The sequence below is a fragment of the Muscardinus avellanarius genome (genome assembly GCF_963383645.1).
Source record: "Muscardinus avellanarius genome assembly, chromosome: 6".
NCBI lineage: Eukaryota > Metazoa > Chordata > Mammalia > Rodentia > Gliridae > Muscardinus > Muscardinus avellanarius.
The window spans coordinates 136,807,552-136,826,557 of NC_137791.1; the positions used below are offsets into that span (position 1 = coordinate 136,807,552).

General features: G+C 55.9%; 1 protein-coding gene across 2 annotated transcripts in view; it reads right to left on the reverse strand.

The window, feature by feature from the left end:
* The window catches only part of AFAP1 (actin filament associated protein 1), a gene marked incomplete at both ends in the record, with an annotated part of 74,751 nt that overhangs the window by 25,997 nt on the left and 29,748 nt on the right, over positions 1–19,006 (reverse strand). For both annotated transcript variants that reach the window (XM_080697349.1, XM_080697348.1), the window contains 4 exons: positions 1,788–1,999; positions 8,199–8,348; positions 12,772–12,853; positions 14,708–14,803. In XM_080697349.1, coding sequence (XP_080553475.1) covers positions 1,788–1,999; positions 8,199–8,348; positions 12,772–12,853; positions 14,708–14,803 — 540 coding nt within the window. The remainder of the gene's footprint in view (positions 1–1,787; positions 2,000–8,198; positions 8,349–12,771; positions 12,854–14,707; positions 14,804–19,006) is intronic.

Consider the following 19,006-nt stretch of genomic DNA (forward strand, 5'->3'; position numbering starts at 1 on the left):
GGTCCCCCGGTCAGCACGAGCAGCGTGCGGCTCTCCCTCGCTGCCTCTCGGGTGTGCTACACGGTCACGCCAAAAGGAACACTCCTTCACTTAAGGTTTCCGCTTTTCTGTATTGCAGCCCACTCTGCAGCTCCAGGCCACGTGATGTGTACGGCAGAGCACACCGACTGTGCTAATGTTCCACAGACGAAGGGGCCAAGAGAAAGCACAGGACCTAGTTCCCAGCGAGGTTGGAGGAAGAGCTAGGGCTGGACACAGTTCCCCAGCCGGCCAAGCCTGCGCGCTGGCCGAGCGCCATTGCAGGAGCAGCCACAAGGGGGCGCAGTCGAGCCCGCTCCCGCCCCAAGCTGCTGGGCTACTGAGCCCCGTAGCCCAACACTGTAATCTGGGTTTTGCCCTTATCCCCAAAAAAGTTGTTTCTGTAAAAGCAGCAGCTGAAGAAAACTTCTACATGTGAAGTTCGTGATCTTTTAGATGCCTAAGGCACTGTGAGCCTGCTCCAGCCCGTCGCTCGACAGCTATTTAGGGTTTGGCTCCACATCAGACTAATTTAGCCCACATGCCAGTCACTGCACCAAATCTGTACTTATACTGACCACGTAGCAGAAATACACTGACGTGTGCCAGCTTGATGTTTGTAAATACGTGGGAACATGTAAATGTCCGTCTCTATAGCTTAATTAATACTGGGTAAGAGCTAACATAATAAGACAAAAATAAAATGAACACTTTAAAGATTATTTTCTTATTATCTATTTATTTATTTATTTATTTTGCGGTACTGAGGATTGAACCAGAGGCATTCTACCCCAGCCCTATTTTATTTTATATATTTATTTATTTATTTTTGGTGGTATGGGGGGTGTGAAACACAGGGGCTTTCTACCTCCGGGCTACACTCCCAGACTTATTTTATACTTTATTTGGAAACAGGGTCTCACTAAGTTGCTGAGAGCCTCACTAAGTAGCTGAGGCTGGCTTCGAACCCGTGCGATCCTCCTGTCTCAGGCTCCCAACCTCTGGGATTACAAGCGTAAGCGTGCACCACCACAGTTGGCTCCTATTTTATTTTTTATTTAAAAACAGGGTCTCACCAAGTTGTGGAGGGCCTCACTAAGTTGCTGAGGCTGGCCTCGAACCTGTGATCCTCTTGTCTCAGTCTCCCCAGTTCTGGGATTTCAGGTCTGTACCACCACACCTGTCCCAAATATTACAATCTTAAATGTGCAGCTCTTAATTTTACTTATCTTTGCCTGCCTTGGTGAATAAAAATTTAGAGAAGCAGCCAAACAAATAACACAGAAGCGATCCTTGGTTCAACTGGAAGGCGATCCTTGGTTCCTGTGTGGCCTAGCTCAAGGGTCTGGCTACAGCACCACCAGATGCCCCCAAAGCCTGTTCCATCAGAGAAGAAGCTGAGCTTTCCAGAGGATGAGCTGAAGGAAACGGCACCATTTCAAAGGCAGAGTCAGAAGAAAAGAGTTTTATGGGAAATGTTACAAGTTATTCCCTGGGCACTTAGAAAAAGCAGCCAGCTACATGGAACTGGAGGTTTAATTTCCACACACACACACACACACACACACACACACACACACACACACGAAATAAGCGTTATCTGGAGGACCACCCTTGGCAAAAGCTGTGCCGCCTTGCGCTGCCAGCATCTCCCAGACAGAGGGAAGGAGAGGAGAAGGGGAGCAGGGGCCGGCGGGACGGACAGAAAGAGGCGAATGCGCCCACGGGCAGCGGCTGCGAAGGGCGGCTGGCCTGAGGCGAGGGCCTACCTCTAACACAGCCACCTCCTGGCCGTTGCGGAGCAGGCGGAAGGTGAGGGGGTGCTTGGAGTCCAGGCCGGGGATCACCTCGCAGCCACGCAGGGGGATGGAGACGATGTGGGTCTTGAGGTCGGTCCTGTCCTTGTGGAAGAGGAGCTTGTTGTCCCTCACGGTGCACCAGCGCTCCCGCCAGCGGCTGTTGGACAGCACGTTGAGATGACCTGCGAGGGGCAAAGTCAGGCTCACCCTCCGGCCCGGGCGGGCCTGGCGGACACCGGGGACGCCGGGAGGCGGCAGGCGTGAAGCAAACCCCTGGCTTCTGTGCAAGTGCGAATCCACACAAACACAAGAGCCCTGGACCGTGGGACGCAGGTTCAACGAGGTTCGGGAGCTTTGCACAGGGCAGCAGAGACCGCATCCTGAAGCCACGCAACTCTCGCCTGCTGGGCCAGCTCCAGATGTGCAATGGGGGCGTGGGAATCTGGGACTCACCTGCAGCAGGATTGGGATAGTCTGGGTGAGGGGTGGGGCCCTGAGAGCTACCTTCAAATAACGGAAGGGAAATCATACACAGGATGATTTAGATTTATTTCTTTTAATTTTTTCTTTTTCTTTTTTTCTTTTTTTGCTGGTCTGGGGTTGAAACCCAGGGGCATTCGGCCTCCAAGCTACGCCCCCTGCCTTATTTTTTTATTCTTTATTTTTATTTTACTTATTTATTTTTTTGGTGGTACTGGGGTTCCTGGACACCCTTCTACCTCTGGGCTACACTCCCAGACCTATTTTATGGTTTTTTTTTTTTTTTTTTGGAAACAGGGTCTCTTAAGCCAGCATGGCTGGCTTCGAACCCGCGTGATCCTCCTGTCTCTGCCTCCCACGTGTGGGGATTACAAGCGTGCGCCACCACACCTGGTGTTTTAGTCTTTATTTTGAAACAGGGTCTCACTGAGTTGCAAAGGGCCTCACTATGTAGCAGAGGCTGGCCGGGAACCACAGTCCTCCAGTCTCAGCCTCCCAAATGCTGGGATTACAAGTGTGTGCCACCACACCCAGCTAGATTTATTTTGAATAGCTGCAAGGGTCAGAAATAGGGCAGAAGGAAGATTTTGGCTTAACATGAGGAAAAAAATCTGAAAATGAACATTTTCCAAGAAATAAGCAGCCTTGGGAAGTGTTGTTTCCCAGCACTGGAAGTTTTCCAGAAAAACCCAGCAAACGTTGGAAAGTTGTTGGTACGAGACCCCCACCCAGAGGCCAAAGATGCACTCTGTGGTCTCCGTGCTCCCTCTCAGTGCTCTGACTCGCACTCTGTGGTCTCCGTGCTCCCTCTCAGTGCTCTGATATCTCTGGGCCCTCTGCAACTCAGTGAGGCCCTGTTTCAAAATAAAGAATAAAAAGTAGGGCTGGAGGTGTAGCTCAGAGGTCGAATGCCCCTGGGTTCCATCCCCAGTATCGTAAGGAAAAAAAAAAAAAGTTAAGAAAACAGAGCAGATACTTTGCGATCCTTGTTTGCAAAATGCCCGTCCGAAGGCTTTCTTGGGTGCTTTTTACTTCTGTTTTCTGAGTCTTACATACATTACTAGCAGTAAGTAAAGGCTGTAGATAAAAATAAGTATGTTCTGAACCCAGAACGAGGCTGTTCATGTTACTATAAAGCCCTGCAAAGTATTTGCTCAATTAATTTTAACAGGAGCACGTTTATTGGGTTTGCTTTCACTTGGCTGAATGTGAGAAAATTAAACCGATATCCACTAGAAAACACGCACGTGCTTCCCCCAGGATGAAAACTTTTCATCTGGGGTGCAAATCGCTGCATCTGGACGCACAGACTGTGAGCACAAGGCGGAGACGAGCCGCCCTCCCTGCCGGAAAACAAGCCAGGCGGACCCAACCTCTCCACGGGGAGGGCGGGGCATCCCCAAGGCTCGCTCACAGAGGGGAGCGACCTCCGGGAGTGTGGGCGTCTTACCAGAGGCCACGTGGCATGGCCAGGCCCGGTGCTGTCTGGGGTTAAGGGTGGCAGAGAAGAAGCTGTTATCTTGAATGCAGATGTGGATTTCACAAGGTAATTTTCATTCTGTCAAACAGCGTTTGTAAATAACAGTTCCACTATTTTTACTTATTCATTCATTCATCCATTTATCTGACACTGGGGATGGCAGCCGGGGGCATTCTACCTCTGAGCTACACTGCCAGCTCTATTACTAGGTTGATGAGAATCTCACTGCTTGCTGAGGCTGTCCTTGAACCTGTGATCCTCCTGTCTCAGCCTCCCAAGTACTGGGAATGAAAGGTTTACACTATCACATCCAGCTCACATGCATTATTTCAAAAGAAGAAAGGAAGGCCCTGCTTTAAAACTAGAGTCAGCTCTCACATCTGGACGTCTGAGCGGGGCCATGTTCAGTGCTTCCCGTCTGTGGCTTTGATACCAACTCTAAGTAGTCAGCCATGACAAGGCTCATTTTAATTCTTTCAGAGTGACCACACGTCCATCAATTCCTCTCAGCAGTGTCTTCCGTGCTGGAGTCGATGCAGGACAGTCCTTCTAAAAAGTAGCAGGAGGCAAGAACTCCCCTCACATAACCTACTCTACTTGGAAGCACCAGGTCAATGTCACAGAAATAATCCTTAAAAATAGGCACTAAGGGAGGCGGGCGTGATGGTGCACACTTGTCATCCCAGCCTTCGGGAGGCTGAGACAGGAGGATCGCGGTTCATGGACAGCCTCAGCTACTCAGTGAGGCCCTTTGCAACTCAGTGAGGCCCTGTTTCAAAATAAAGAATAAAAAGCAGGGCTAGGGGTGGAGCTCGGAGGTAGAATGCCCTGGGTTCCATCCTCCTTACGCAAGAGGAGGAGCAGCAGCAGCAGCAGCAGCAGCAGCAGCAGCAGCAGCAGCAGCAGCAGCAGCAGCAGCAGCAACATTAAGGTGCCAGGAGGGAGATGGATGGGTGGGATCTCTGGTGAGCAACAGGACAGCACCCTGGGGTCCTTGAGGCCCCGACAGCAGTGGCAGCATATGACTCTCCAGCTTTAGGGACCCCGTGTGGGTGCTGTTCCCTCGTGAACGCGGTCCGTGAGGAGCTGTGGTCACTGAGCGCCACCCACCCACCAAGCAGGTACACAGAGCCCGCTGATGTTTATGCACAGATAGAGCCTGGCCCAGAGTCACCAGAGGCTACAAACTTCCTGACGTTTCAGTCACAAAAGGAATGGTTCTATTAGACAGAACCACATCTTTATTTTTATTTAGAGGATGACTTCACAGCATATTACCATATGTTAATGCCTTGCTGGGATTTATTTACAGTTTCAAATGGGAAAAATTTTAAAAAGAAAATTGCCCTGGATGGCAGATCTGCTTACATAAACAGGAAGCTCCTTGGTAAAACGCTCGCAGTTGGCAGCTGGCCCACCCTGAACAGCCCACGGCCCCCACTTTCTCAAAAAGGAGTGGCCCAAGTTCCCATTTTCTGGGTGGGGAATGATGAGAAAGGAGAGGCCAGGCAAAGAAATGGCAGCACACCCCACAGAGTGAAAGTGGAGGTGACCCCAATGTCCTCCCAGCCCAGCACCCCAGCCTATCCTACAAAACCAGGGCAGGCCAGACTGAATCACCAGGCATCTGTCCACGGGAGCAGGCGCTCGCCACCAGGGGGCGCCGAGGCCCAGCAAACACGGGCCCAGGCGCTAGGTGGACCGCACAGGAGGCCGCTGGTGCACAGGGAGGGGGTTGTTGTTGCTTTATATCCTACTTAAATTATGAAAGGATGTGGCTGCATCTTAAAAATTGGGTAATTTTAGCTTAATGTTTTGAGGCTATTTCTCTCCAAATTCTAAGGAAGAGATCTTTGACAGCACCATGCAGGAGTGTGTGAGCTTCTGTGAGAGACAGACTAACTTCACAGCAGAGTCAAGAGTCAAAAGGACAGCAGGGGGCAGATGCAAACCCTCCACAGTCCTTCCGCCAGCTGCCCCCAGGCCAGGTGGCCCTGGTGTGGGCAGCTGCAGGAGCAGCCTTTCTGAAGCAGGCAGGTCCAACACTCAGCGTTCAGGAAGAGGACAGCAGCATCCGCCCTGCAGGCTGCTGAGCGTGGGTCACGGGAACCTAAATGCTCAATCCTAGCCGGGCGTGGTGGCGCAGTACTTGGGGGGCCGAGACAGGAGGATCAGAGGTTCACAGCCAGCCTCAGCTACTTAGTGAGACCCTCCGCATCTTGGTGAAATCATATTATAAAATAAAATAGCCCAGCGTGGTGGCACACCCTTGTAATCCCAGTACTTGGGAGGCCGAGACAGGAGGATCGAATGTTCACAGCCAGCCTCAGCTACTTAGGCCCTCCACAACTTAGTGACACCCTGTCTCAAAATATAGAATAAAAAATTGTGCTGGGGGTATAATTTGGAGGTAGAAGGCCCCGTAGGTCTAATTCCTAGAACCACAAAAAACAAATAAAAAAAGTTCAGCCCTTAGGCTGGGACTGCTCCCCCTTGGACTGTCTTCAGAGCTGCCATGACATAGGAAGTCCTGGACGTCACTAGAGCCCCACCGCGGCAGTGTCGCGAGGTCACAGATCTGCAGCTGGAAAGGTCCTGAACAGCCTGGCGAGTCCTCCAGGCCCCATTGGGCCGCGGGGCGCCATGAAACCCTCCCCATCCTCCCACCTCGGCTGTGCTTTCTCCCAAATTCTGCCTTCTCTCTGTCCTGGCAGCTCCTGTGACCTCTCTCCTGCTGCCTGGGATCGCGGGTGCTTAGGCGCTTTGCTGGCTGGACAGTAACAGTGACCGCCGACTGCGTGGGCCAGGTGGACGCTCACGGCTGCTTTCCTTAGACTTCTGTGAAAACCGGACGACTGATCCTCTTGCCTGCTTCACAGCGGAGGAGGCTGAGGCTCCAGGGCTGCACGGTCTGCTGGAGGGATCCTCACGCCCTGCAGGTACTGAGTGACTGTTCCTCTGCAGACACTAAGCCAGGTGCTGGGACTCAGCAGAGGGAGCCCAGGACTGGCCCCTACCCGGGCCCCGAGACTAGAGTGAGGCTGAGACAGGCTGTGGGCAGCGGGGAGGGTGTGATGCACCGTGTAAGGCTGCAGAGACCGCCACGGGGTGGAGGAACGGCCTGGAAGCTATGAATGGGAACGGGACGGGGAAGAGAGGAAAAAAGGGGTGTGTTTCCTGGTACAACAGCCTAACTTATGGAGTGCCAAGAATTCCAGGACCTACAAACAGAGGAAGAGCAAGTGAAAGGGCCGCTGTGCCAGGGCTGTGTGCACATTGGAGCCCATGCACTCGGGGCCAGCAGCTCCCCCGGGGGCCGCGCTGAGGAGGCTGACACTGGGCAGCCGCACCCGGGAGGCGGGGCGGCTCAGTCAGGCTGCAGGCCGCGTTCCCCAAGCTGTGAGGGCTCTGCAGAGGGCACCCCTGCCCACCTCCACAGGGCCCTGGGCACCTTCCTCCTGCTGCCCAGGCTGCGCAGCACCCGGGAGCCTTCCAGCCCAGCGACTCAGCACTGCCTTTCCTTGCAGCGGGCCCAGCAGCTGCAGAGACTCCGCTTGGCAAGGTCAGGCCCCCAGGCCCAAGTCCAATGCTTCCCTCTGCCTGAAGCCCCACAGCTGTGCCGATATAACCGCAAATGGTCATTGCTCCCTGTTTTCCAAGAGGTCCCCCCCCGCCCCTCCCCAGCACAGAACTTGATGACAGTTTAAAGTCATGCAGACGGGGAAGCGCTGCTCGCAGGCAGAGCTGTCCTGAGTAGCTGACGGAGGTGCGCACACCGGAGGCTGGGGCACACTCCTGCCCTCGCGGGGTCGGCGCTGAGACTGACTGCCCTTGGAGCGCGGCCCAGCAATTCCTTTTCTGCACCTAACTTTTGATCCAAGACCCTAAACCACGCTGGGCGGGGCTGTGCTGGCTGCTAGTCTACACCGCAGGCTCCACACCCTCCTGGACAAATCGCAGCTGCCCCCGAGACACGGAACCAGAACCAAAGCGAGACAGAGCCGACGGATGGACAGTCAGGTCCAGTGGGTTCAGACCCCAACTTCAGAGCTGACGGATGGACAGTCAGGTCCAGTGGGTTCAGACCCCAACCTCAGAGCCGATGGATGGACAGTCAGGTCCAGTGGGTTCAGACCCCAACCTCGGAAACGGGAGGCTCCCTTTAATGACTACAGCCCCGCGAGACAGAGTTGGTCTTAACTCCAGCCGCTCTGCCCAAGAGGAACAGGCAGGGCTGCACGGGATCAGAGAGCACCGTGAGCTGAGCCTCCCCAGCGCCCTGCGCCTCCACCCACAGGAACCACAGCCATTTGCACCCTCAGACCCTGCCACCTGCCGGGCGCTCAGCCAGGCGGGGCTGCAGGGCCGCCGGGAGCCCCCGGTGTGGCGCTCACTGGGGACCGTCCTGCAGAGGGCCTCACCGCAGGTCGGGACGTCCTCCTCCGCAGATGAAGTCTGCTCGTCCGTGGACGGCTTCTTCTTTCCCAAACCGATGATCTTGGTGATTTTCTTCCCGGTGACTTTAGACACAGTCCCCTTGCCCTCTGACTTGGCGCTTTTCTTCCTCTTCACTGTTAACAAAAACAACAAAACATGTTTTACTTATGGATGTTGAGCGAAAAAAACGAAACCGAACAGCGAATCATCATCTCCATGCACTTCTCTCCCCAGCCTTCGCCGGCCGGGACCTCCAGCACCTGCTGTCGCCATAGGCCTGGTCACTGGGGGTCGCAGAGGACACCGGGCTGCTCTAGAGAGGGCTGACCACGCGCACATGCACGCGCAGGCATGCACACTCACACTGGCACCCATGCGCACGCACACATGCCCACGGGGCTGTCAGCTGGAGGCAGGGCCACGGGAAAACCCAGACAGGGCACACGGGAGAGTGGCTGGCTGCTGAGAAGGCCCGCCAGGGCTGACCTTCCACGCAGCACTCAGCCATTAATGAGCCCTGCGGATTCCTGAAGGTGAGCAGCTGGTGGGGCTGTCGGCCTGGGAAGCCTGGGGCCTGAGGAGCAGATGGAGGCCGCAGCCTGGCAGCGAGAGCAGGTCCGCGAGGCGGGGGTGGGGCTGAGCCCTCCTCAGCCTGCATCATCTGCTGGGCGTCGGCTCTGCCCTCTCACAGCGCTCAGCCCAGCACCTGCCTTCTGGCCCCCACGGCCTGGTATGTTCTATTTGGACAGCGTTCGATTGGGAACTAATGGTCAATATATAAACTCACAAATATTTTGCAAAGACTTCTGGCTTTCCTTGAAAAACTGAAAGTTCTGGCCAACCTGGACCTACGCAGAGAGTCCAGACAGAGGCTCCGATGGGCTCTGGCACAGGGCCGTCCTGCCCCTCACAGGGACCCCGCCACAGAGAGCCGGCCCCCAGCTGGCCACCACTCCCCTCTAACACACTCGGGCTTTGTCTGTGACCTCCGGGGGAATTGCAGGAACAGGAGCCAGGTAAGACGCAGAACAGGGAGCACCTCTGGGGAGAGGGGGTCGGCCCAGGCAGGTTCCTAAGGGCACCATGAACCCGGAGCAGAGGCGGAGCCAGGGCCTCCCCCAAGGGCCTCGCCGAGCTGAGAGCCAGCCCCACCACCTTGCAGAGCCCCCTATGGCAAACACCATCATCCGCCACCGTGAGCTGAGGAAAACACAAGACTCCCTCTCTCCCTGTAAGGGAGTGAACACAGCCAGTCTCTCCCAGGGGAGCAGTCCAGAGGGAGAGCATCCGGGACAGGAGGTGGAAAGCCACCGGCCTCATCCGCAGCCCCTTCCTCAAACAGACGCGCTACCTGTGGCCCTGGTGGGGGAGGGGACAGTCCTCGGTTCTACTTCCACTCTGCCCCCAGGCCCAGAGGACAGTGCGGTGGAGATGGAGGCGTGTTCCTGTCTCCTGCCCCCCCACACGCGGTGCCTGCCCCCGAGGGCGTGGGTGCGGGAGACCAGGGGCTGCTGTCGCCCCCGAGGGCCGGGGGGCAGCAGACCAGGGGCTGCTGCCCTCGCTGGGTGGAATGACAAGCAACACTGGCATGTAACAGGGGTTGTGCTAAGGCCTAGGAAGAAGTTGTGCCACATTTTAGGTAAACATGGCAGTGCAGACTGAATACGCTCCCAAGTCATAAGCTGGGGCTCGGGCCTCACGTGGGGCTGAATTTAGAGATGGGATTCCTAAGGAAATAACCGAGTTTGGCTAGGTCACAAGGGCGGGGCCCCGAGCCCTTAGAAGAGACCATGCACCCACCAAAGGAAGAGAAGGTGGCCACCGAAAGTTAGGAAGAGCCCCCAGAAACCAGCCCTGCCGGCACCTTCCTCGAGGACCGCACTGTGGAAAGCAACCATCTGTTGTTTATGACCCAGCTTGTGGTATTTTGTTATTGCAGCTTGAGCAGACTGATACCACATAGGCCCAGCCTTTTTGTGTTATTTTTCTAAAATTCAGATGAAGGCCGGGCGTGGTGGCACACGCTTGTAATCCCCGCGCTTGGGAGGCAGAGACAGGAGGATCGCTCAGGTTCGAAGCCAGCTGCGCTGACATAAGAGACCCTGTTTCCAAATAAAAATGTAAAAATAGGTCTGGGAGTGTAGCCTGGTGGTAGATGGGCTTCCAGAAACCCCAGTACCACCAAAAAAAAAAAAAAAAGGAAAAAAAATCAGATGAAGGCCTCATGTGATACAAGAAACAAAGTGTGCGTCTCTGCCCTCTTTCCACTCTCTCATCCACGCGGGCCTTGAGCCACAGGCTGACAGCCGTTCAGGGCCTCGGGGGGAAGGCATCCCCCCACCACACTCACACCAGGCAGAGAGGTCTGCGGCAGGGACAGCTGGACTGTGCCCTCAGTCCCCCAAAGCCAAAGGAAAGCAACGAAGGGCTGGGGGCGTAGCTCAGAGGTAGAATGGCCCTGGGTTCCATCCCCAGTACCGTAAAAAAAAAAAAAAAAAAAAAAAAAAAAGAAGGTTGTCATTATTGATAAAAGCAAACAGGGGAGAGGACGAGATGCTGCCAGCCACGTGCACATCCAGACAGAAGCATCACTCCACAGAACCTAATTTTACATCGGAACACTGGGAAAAGAGAACAAGAAGTGAGACCAGCCAGAGCGGCACCACTGGGCCCCGCCAATGAAGTAGGAGCCACGTGGGCTGGTACCTGCGGCCCCGCTGTGCCAAAGGCAGAAGGACGGCCGAGCCCAGGGGTTCAGGGCAGCCTGGGCAACATAGTGAGACCCCATTTCCTTTTTTGGTGGTACTGGGGATGGAACCCAGGGGCCTTCTACCTCCAGGCTACACTCCCAGACCTATTTTATATGTTATTTGGAAAGAGGGTCTCTTAAGCCAGCTGAGGCTGGCTTCAAAACTGCGCGATCCTCCTGTCTCTGCCTCCCAAATGCGGGGATGACGAGCGTGCGCCACCACGCCTGGCGTGAGACCCCATTTCAAAGCAAAACAAAGAAACAAATAGCAGAACGGGAACTTGGAGATTTATGCCATTTTACTTCAGGGCAAAACTTAAGGATCGCTTTCTGGGCTTTGGTTATATACGATGCACCTGGGAAAGACAGAGAGAACGCGTTCACGAAACTCCTGACATACACGACGAGGATCCCACTCAGGGCTGGGCTGGGAAACTGCAGGTGGAAAAGCGGCACCGAGACCCTCCGGAGGGGACCTGGGGGAGTTCGCAGCCCAGATCATGTGGGCAGCAGGTCTGTGAGGCGTGGACTGCTCATGCCACGGCCCGGCCTCCCCTCCCAGGGAAGGGGCGCTGCTGCCCACTAGCCAGAAGGACAGGTGGCCCCAGGGGTGGGTCATTCTCCTGAGCAGCTAGGTCATGGGTTCCAGAGCACACAATAGCCTAGTTCTGCAAGGGAAGACCTCCTCCACAGAACCTGAGATGCGACCCCCCACTTCCACGCCTGGAGACGTCTCAGGGAATTGAACGTCCAGCCCCAGCTTAGGAGAAAACTTGTGTAAAACACACATCTGGTAAGGGACGTACATTCAGAATATGTAAAGAACCTCAGTAAGAACAAATAACCAATAAAAAGGTAGGGAAAGGGTCTCAGCAGAGATTTCACCAAATAAGGTCCACCAATGACTGAGCACCTGCCGTGGCCGACACGACCGTCCCTGGGGAAACCAGAGCTACATCCCCCACCTGCCGATGGGGAGGGCCACGTGAAGAGAGAACGGGGACAGTGCCGAGGCCAGCGAGAGCGCGTGTGCCCTGCAACCCCACTCCTGGTGCCCCCCAAGAAACACAGAAAACACACGGCCACGAAGGGCCTGTCCAGGAACCTCCAGGACAGCTCTATAGACAATCTCCCAGAACATCGCAATTAGTGAACAGATAAACTAGCCACGGTACAGACACACCGTGGAATGGTGCTCAGCAGGAGGAGACAGTGAGCCGCCAACGCCTGCTGACATGTAAGGACCCCGGAACGCACGGTTCTAAGTGAAAGATGCCGGGGACGGCGTGCTCGTGCGCGTGTGCGTGTGTGCGTGCGTGCGCGCACAGTGGGCCATTCCACCCAGGCGGGAAGAAGACCCATCCATAGATGCCAGGGTCGGTGGAGCAGAGGCAGAGGTGCCAGCAGCCAGCAGAGTCCCATCGGGAGGCCAGGAACGCTCTCTGTGCTGACTGCATGTGTTCATCAAAGCTCAGGAGACCGCAGGCCAAAATGGACCAGTGTTACCCTATGTGATTTGCCCCTCTAGAAAGCTGGGTTTAAAAATCAGAGAGCCCCCCCTCCACGGCAGATCAGCTCGCAGGGGGTCACAGAGGAACCGGCTTGCTGCCGGCACCTGTTTGAAGCAGATGTAGGCCGCGTGCGGAGGCTAGCGGACACAACCCAGGCGAGGTCTGGCTGGATGGAAGGAGAGGGGCCTCGGCTGGCACTAACTGAATGCCCTCCTGTCAGCCTGCCGGAGGGCGGGGCACCTTCCAGGCCTGCTGCGGTGGCTTCTTCAGGTCACGTGTGTGCCCCCGGGGACTCACCTTGCTCTTTTCCGTTACACACGGTGATTCCGTTTTCTGCAACACCCTCCCCATCTGAGCTGGGTCTCTCTGAGGACAGTCTCTGGAAGGATACAAAGGGTTAGGCGAGCGCTACCTGGTCACGGGGGCCTAATGATGCACGGTGGGCCCGTCGAGTTGTCTCAGAGTGAAGGTATCAAGGCCTCAATCCACGGGGCGCACAGAGCCAGGGCTCGCCCGCAGCACGGCTGGCCGGGCTGCCAGGGATGTGTCCAGACTCAGAGAAAGCGGCTCACCTGCGGTCCTCTTGGGCCAACACAGGCATCATTGCACCACGCCTAGTTCATGCAAATCACCTGCTCTTGCAAACTACCGTAAAAAAATGCTAGAATTACAAAAACATCCCCCCACTAGGCCATATGGTCCTGAGAAATAAGTTGCCACTGTCCACTTCGTTTCTTCCTGTCAGTCACCAGGGACTGGGTGAATCAAATATTCGCCTGTAGCAAATATACGCGGACTGCACCAAGAGAAACGAGTTATTATCAAGACCTTTCAAGGGGCGGGAATGCAGTCGTTACTCAGCCCTAATACTCAGATTTAAGGTGCGTAACTGGCACTCAATGTTAGTGCCTGAACAGACTGACCTTGTATTTTTTGCAATACTGGAGATTAAACCCAGGGGCATTCTACCTCCAAGCTACATGTACCCCTGCCCTATTTTTTACTTTTTATCATGAAACAGGGTCTCACTAAGTTGCAGAGGGCCTCACTAAGTAGTGGAGGCTGGCCACAAACCTGCGATCCTCCTGTCTCCGCCTCCCAAGCACTGGGGTTACAGGCCTGCAACACCATGCCCAGCTATTTCTGGATGATTTAAATCACTGAATGCTAAACAAGCAGCCTGCCTTCCGTGATGTGGGTGGGCCTCATCCAATCAGGTGAAGGTCTGATAGAACAAAAAGACTGGCTCCCATGAGCCTGAGGGAACTCTCCATAAATACCATCTGCGCCGCTGGCTCTCTGGGTCTCTGTGTGGCCGCACTTCAGATTAGGACTTGCACGAGCCAGATCCTTGTGACACATCTCTTTCTACACATAGATACACTCGTCGGCTCTGTTGCTCTGGAAAACCCTAACATTAAGGACAGACAGAACGGATCTGCTGGCCACTAGCCGGGCTGCGCAGGAGGGCCTGCAAAGGGCCAGGGCAGAAGTGCGGGTGGAGGCTTCCCGCAGGCAGCCAGCGGTCTGCAAGCGCCAGTGCCAGCCACGCCCCTAGAACAGGCAGAGCTGCACGCGGGTGCGAGAGTCACGGCTCCGGGATCTGCACGAAGGGCGTGCAGGCGGCGGGCGGCCACCCCACACGACCGCGTGCTCTTGTTCTGCCTTCCAATAAGAATGGGCGCAAAGCAGCGGGCCAGGCGCGGTGGCCCGGCCTGCCGGGGAGTAGCCTTTGGAAAGGCGCAGGGACGAAGTGCTTCTGTGTTCCGCAAGGACGCAGCAGCTCTGTGGCCTTGAGCCCGCCCCTTCACACCTCCAAATCCACAGCTCCCATCTCCATCCACTGCTGGGACCGTGGGACGAACCACACGGTCTACAAAAGACCTCAGGCCGGTCCAAAGTGGGCGCTGAGAGTGGATGGGAAACAGGGCTGCGTTTTTTTTCCAACTCTAAGTGCTGACATTCTCAAAAGAATGTTACTAAAACTTTGGAGCAATTTTGAATGTTGCCAACACAATGAAGTAATACATGTGTGAGGTGGTGGATAGATAGGTTCACTACCTTGACCGGGTCAAGTACCTGTATACAGGTACTGAAATATCACGCTGTACCCCATAAGCATGTACGATCACCGTGTACTAACCAGAAATGGCAATATATTTAAACGATCAAAACACCTGGGCAAGCCCCAACTCACCCCTTGGTCTCTGCCCCCGGAGGACGCGCCCCTTACCTTCTCCAGCTCCGCCTTGTGCACGGGGGCGCTGGGCAGCGGAGCGCCCTCGGGATCCACAGGTCCACTGCCGCCACTGTAGGCCTCCCGGATCACCTGTAAGGAGCGGGGACACGGGCTGAGTGCCACGCAGGGCCACACCAGGAGTGGACGCCCAGGTGTGCGATGTGGTGGGGAGGTCCACGGCGTCCACGGCACCTGGCTCACCAAATCGTCTCTACAACCCTGGTACTGACACAGGTCCCAGGAAACAGCAGGAGTTCCTACTCCCCTGGAGTTCACTGCAAATGGTTAGATATCATCATAGTAATAAGGGTCACTGGGCAAATGGCGGGGTGTACGATCGCACTGAAGGCCACAGAGAACAAAAGAGGTGCTTTCACGAGACGTGGGCGGCTGCCGTAGACCCAGAGACCTGGGAGGCCTTCCCGGCTTACGCTGCAAGCCGGCCATTGCTCCAGCCACGTGAGCTGACAGGAAAGGGCTCCAGGAGAGCGGGACACCGGTGCGAAGGGCTGGTGGTGGAGGGGAAGGAAACCGAGGGAAAGAAGCCCTAGGACGCTGCGTGGCAAGAAGGGAGCGGGGAGAGCGTGGTAGGAGAGACCGCCGGGCCAGGCACACGCCGGGCAGGGCTGGCAAGGAGACCAGCCTTGTGCCCTCTACCGGTGCTAGGAGAGCCCAGAGCATCTTGGGAGAATGGGCAGGGCTCGAGAGCAGGACCAGAGCCCCCTGCCTGGGCTCTAATCTTGGCTTCCACCTTGGAATTTGCACGCGCCTGCTCTGGGCTTCGGCCTCTCACTCAGAAAGCGCACGTACAGCACTCCCCCCTGCTGCAAAGGGTCTGTGTCGGTGTCTTTCCAAAACCCAGGTACAAATGACTCCCGTGGGCAGGGGCATTAAGAGGGCTCCTGTAGCGGGCGACTCGGTCACCAGGGCCCTTCGGCAATAGCGTGAGAGCCTATAAAAGAGCTTGGGGCCAACTTGTCCCCTCTTCTGCCCGTCTGCCCATAGACACAGCAACAAGGTACGCTCTGTGGCGCAGAGACCAAGCCGTCCCTGGCCCCCAGCCTCCTGATGCCTTGATCTTGGACGTGCAGCCTCTAGAACTGTAAGAAGTACGGTTCCATGATTTTAAATTACCCAGTCGAAAGCATCTTGTTACAGCAGCAGTAACGGACTAAGCTGCCTGCCTCTGAAGATTAAATGCCTTAAGACAGTGCCTGAAACGCAGCACACACTCGAGTATTATAAGGTAGTGGACAGACTCTAGCTGTGGAAAGAAAGAATTATGCAGTAGCAAAAGCCAAACAGTGCAGGTAGAGGCCATCACTGTAGTCGGAGCCAGACTGGAGCGGCTGCCGGAGGGCGCAGGTGGGTTGGAGAGAAGCCCGAGGGCCTCGCTGATGGTGCGGGCGCGGGCGTGGGCACAGTGACTCCGAGGGCCCCCTGGACGGCTGTTCTCAGCCACCCGCTGATGCTGCTGGTGCAGATGGAGAAGAAAGAGCAGGCTGGGGCAGGGGGCCAAGTGGGGCAGGCTGGAGCCAAGGCAGCTCCTCGGGCAGAACTAGAAATAAGGTAGGGTCACACGCAGACACATCTGCTCGCCGCTGGGGCTGGGTGAGTTTGCCAGGGGAGAGGGTGAGACAGGGGCTGGGAGGAAGACGAAGAGCACCCTGGCGATACGGGGGAAAGAGAAACTGGTAAGGAGGCTGAGGAGGGCCACGGGAAGGAGGGGAGAGTGGGAGGAGAGACCAGCCAGGAGCCGGGAAGGCTCTGTGTAGGGGAAGCGAGAGGCTGGGCGGGGGACGTGGCTGGAGGAGGGAGGCTGCCAAGACCTTTCAATTGCCGCTCCTCCTGAAGGCTTCGCCTTTGGACAGAGGGCAGGGTGGATGCAGAGAGGCTATTCGTGATGGGGCTTGGGACCGTTCAGAGACTTGAAGGCAATACATACATCGGTTGCTAGCCGTGTAGCCTTGGGGAAGAGTGTTCAACCTGTGCGAGCCTCCAGGTCCTCGCTAGCAAAGGAAGCAGTCAAGATGGCTTGTCCTGCAGATCGGCAGCCAAACTAAAGAAGTGGGAGCTCGTGTGAGGAGTCCAAGCCAGCGCCTGGCAGAGGCACCGCACAACGGGGTCACCAGCGCCGCTGGTGCGACGGCGAGTGTCCTCACCCCGGCGCTAAGAGCTCAGAAGGCGACTCTGGCTGAGCTCAGGAGGAGGGGACCGCCGGCCTGTGGCTCACGGTTCCAGCATGAAGGGCTTTCCTAGTCATCGGTCACAGGGTCCCCTGCTTGTCTCTTCATCCCTACAGAGCTCGCCTGTGTCCAGGCATGGTGTGGACATGGGGACACATGGTCAATGAGGCAGACAAGCGCCTGACACCCAGCCATTGACATTCTCGTCTCTGCAAAGTCAGCAGGCAAATCTTTCAAAATGTTGTCTCTTAGACAGGCATGGTGGCATGTGCCTGTAATCCCAGTACTTGGGAGGCTGAGACAGGAAGATCACAGATTCGCAGCCAGCCTCAGCTACTTAGTGAGATTCTCCACAACTCAGTGAGACTCTGTTCCAAAATAAAGAATTAAAAAAAAAATAGGGCTGGGAGTGTAGCTCAGTGGCAGAATGCCCCTGGATTCAATCCCCAGTACTGCAAAAATAAGATAAAACAAATAAAATATAATTAGGCTAGGGGGTGTAGTCAGAGGTAGGATGTCCCTGGGTGCAACCCCCAGGAACACACACACACACCACACACACACACACACACACACACACACACACACACACACACACACACATTCTCTCTTCTTTGTGGATCTAAGGTGAAATTTAAGTTGAACCTAAGTTCCTTAGGGGGGAAAAAATAAAAAAGAAATGCCAGTCCCAGGTATCTGTGCACTGGGTCTCTGCAGACCCCTCCAGATTCCTTTGGCTCACACTGGTGCTGGGGCTCCACACAGGAGCACACGAGGCCAGGATCATGTTTTAGCTATTTTGCTGATCAGCTGTTTTGGAAAGAAAGAGAGAGAGAAAGAGAGGGAGGGAGGAGGGACGGAGGGAGAGAGGATGGAAGGAAGGAAAGGAAACCTCTCAAATGATGTGCACCTTTGAGATTAGAACACTTGGAAGCAGCCCGGGGCTTGCTGCAGTCTCCCCCAGGATTTCTGGAACACAAAAGTGGGACTTGAGGAGACGCTCCCTCCAGCGGCAGCGCAGAGCAGGCAGCTTCTCTCCCAAGCTCAATGCACCCTTCTCGTGGCTGGCCTCTATTCCCTCCCTGCCCGGTGACGTCCCCGCTCACAGGCGACCATCGAACAGACCCCTGAGCTTCCGTGCCCAAGCGAGCTGGGTTTAAGCCCGGTGTTCCCGCTTGCGACGTGAACCGCTGAGCGGCTCTGCCTGAGCTCACCTGCTCACCTACAGCACGCGCAAAATAACACCCCAGGCAGCCGCCGAGCAAAGAGAATGGTGAGATACGTGGAGCGTCCCGCCCAGGACTTCCCCGCGGCGGGCATTAAGGAGCCTCCGCTCTTTCTCACCATTATAGCTTCAATAAGGCAAGGTGTTCCGATTATACAGACAACCCTGAACTTGACACACTCTCTGTTTTGCGCTGAGAAGCTGTGCCCATCAACCAGAACCTGCCCCGTCCTGACCTCTGTAAGCGCTGGGATTCAAAAGCGTGTGTCCTTGGTCGTCTTTGGTTCTCAGAGGTGGGAAGGATATGCAAGGTGCTTGGCCATTGGCTCCAGGCGTTCCTACGGCCGGAGGGACTTTCTCCTAGCTAAGAGCTCGCCCCTTACTGGTCAGCTTGGGGCTCTCCGGCTCCAGCCTCCTGCTCGGGGTGGGTAAGTACCCCCAAAGGCCCGAGGTGCTATTATAGGGAGTGCTACAGGAGGTCCAGTCACTGGGGGGCGCCCCTGCGGGGGCACAGGGACCAGCCCCTTGCTGTCTCTCTGCTTTCCGGTGGCCCTGAGGTTAAGCGGCCTCCCCACCACCCGCATCCGCCTCCATGCGCCGCCTCCCCACAGGCCCAAAAGCCACCGAGCCAACCCACCGTGGACCAGGCCTCCGAAATCACGGGCCAAAACAGACCTTCCTCCTCGTGGGCTGTTTGTCTAGGGTATTTGTCACCGTGAGGGAAAGCGGACTCACACGCCTCCCCCATGGCCCCCGCGCCAGGCGCTGCCTCGCAGAATGCACTCCCGTGACCTGCATCTTCTGCCCACCATGCTCACTCTGACAGGGGCTGAGCCTGCTCAGCTGGCGGCCCCAGGGCCAGCACTCAACAGTAGCTTTAAA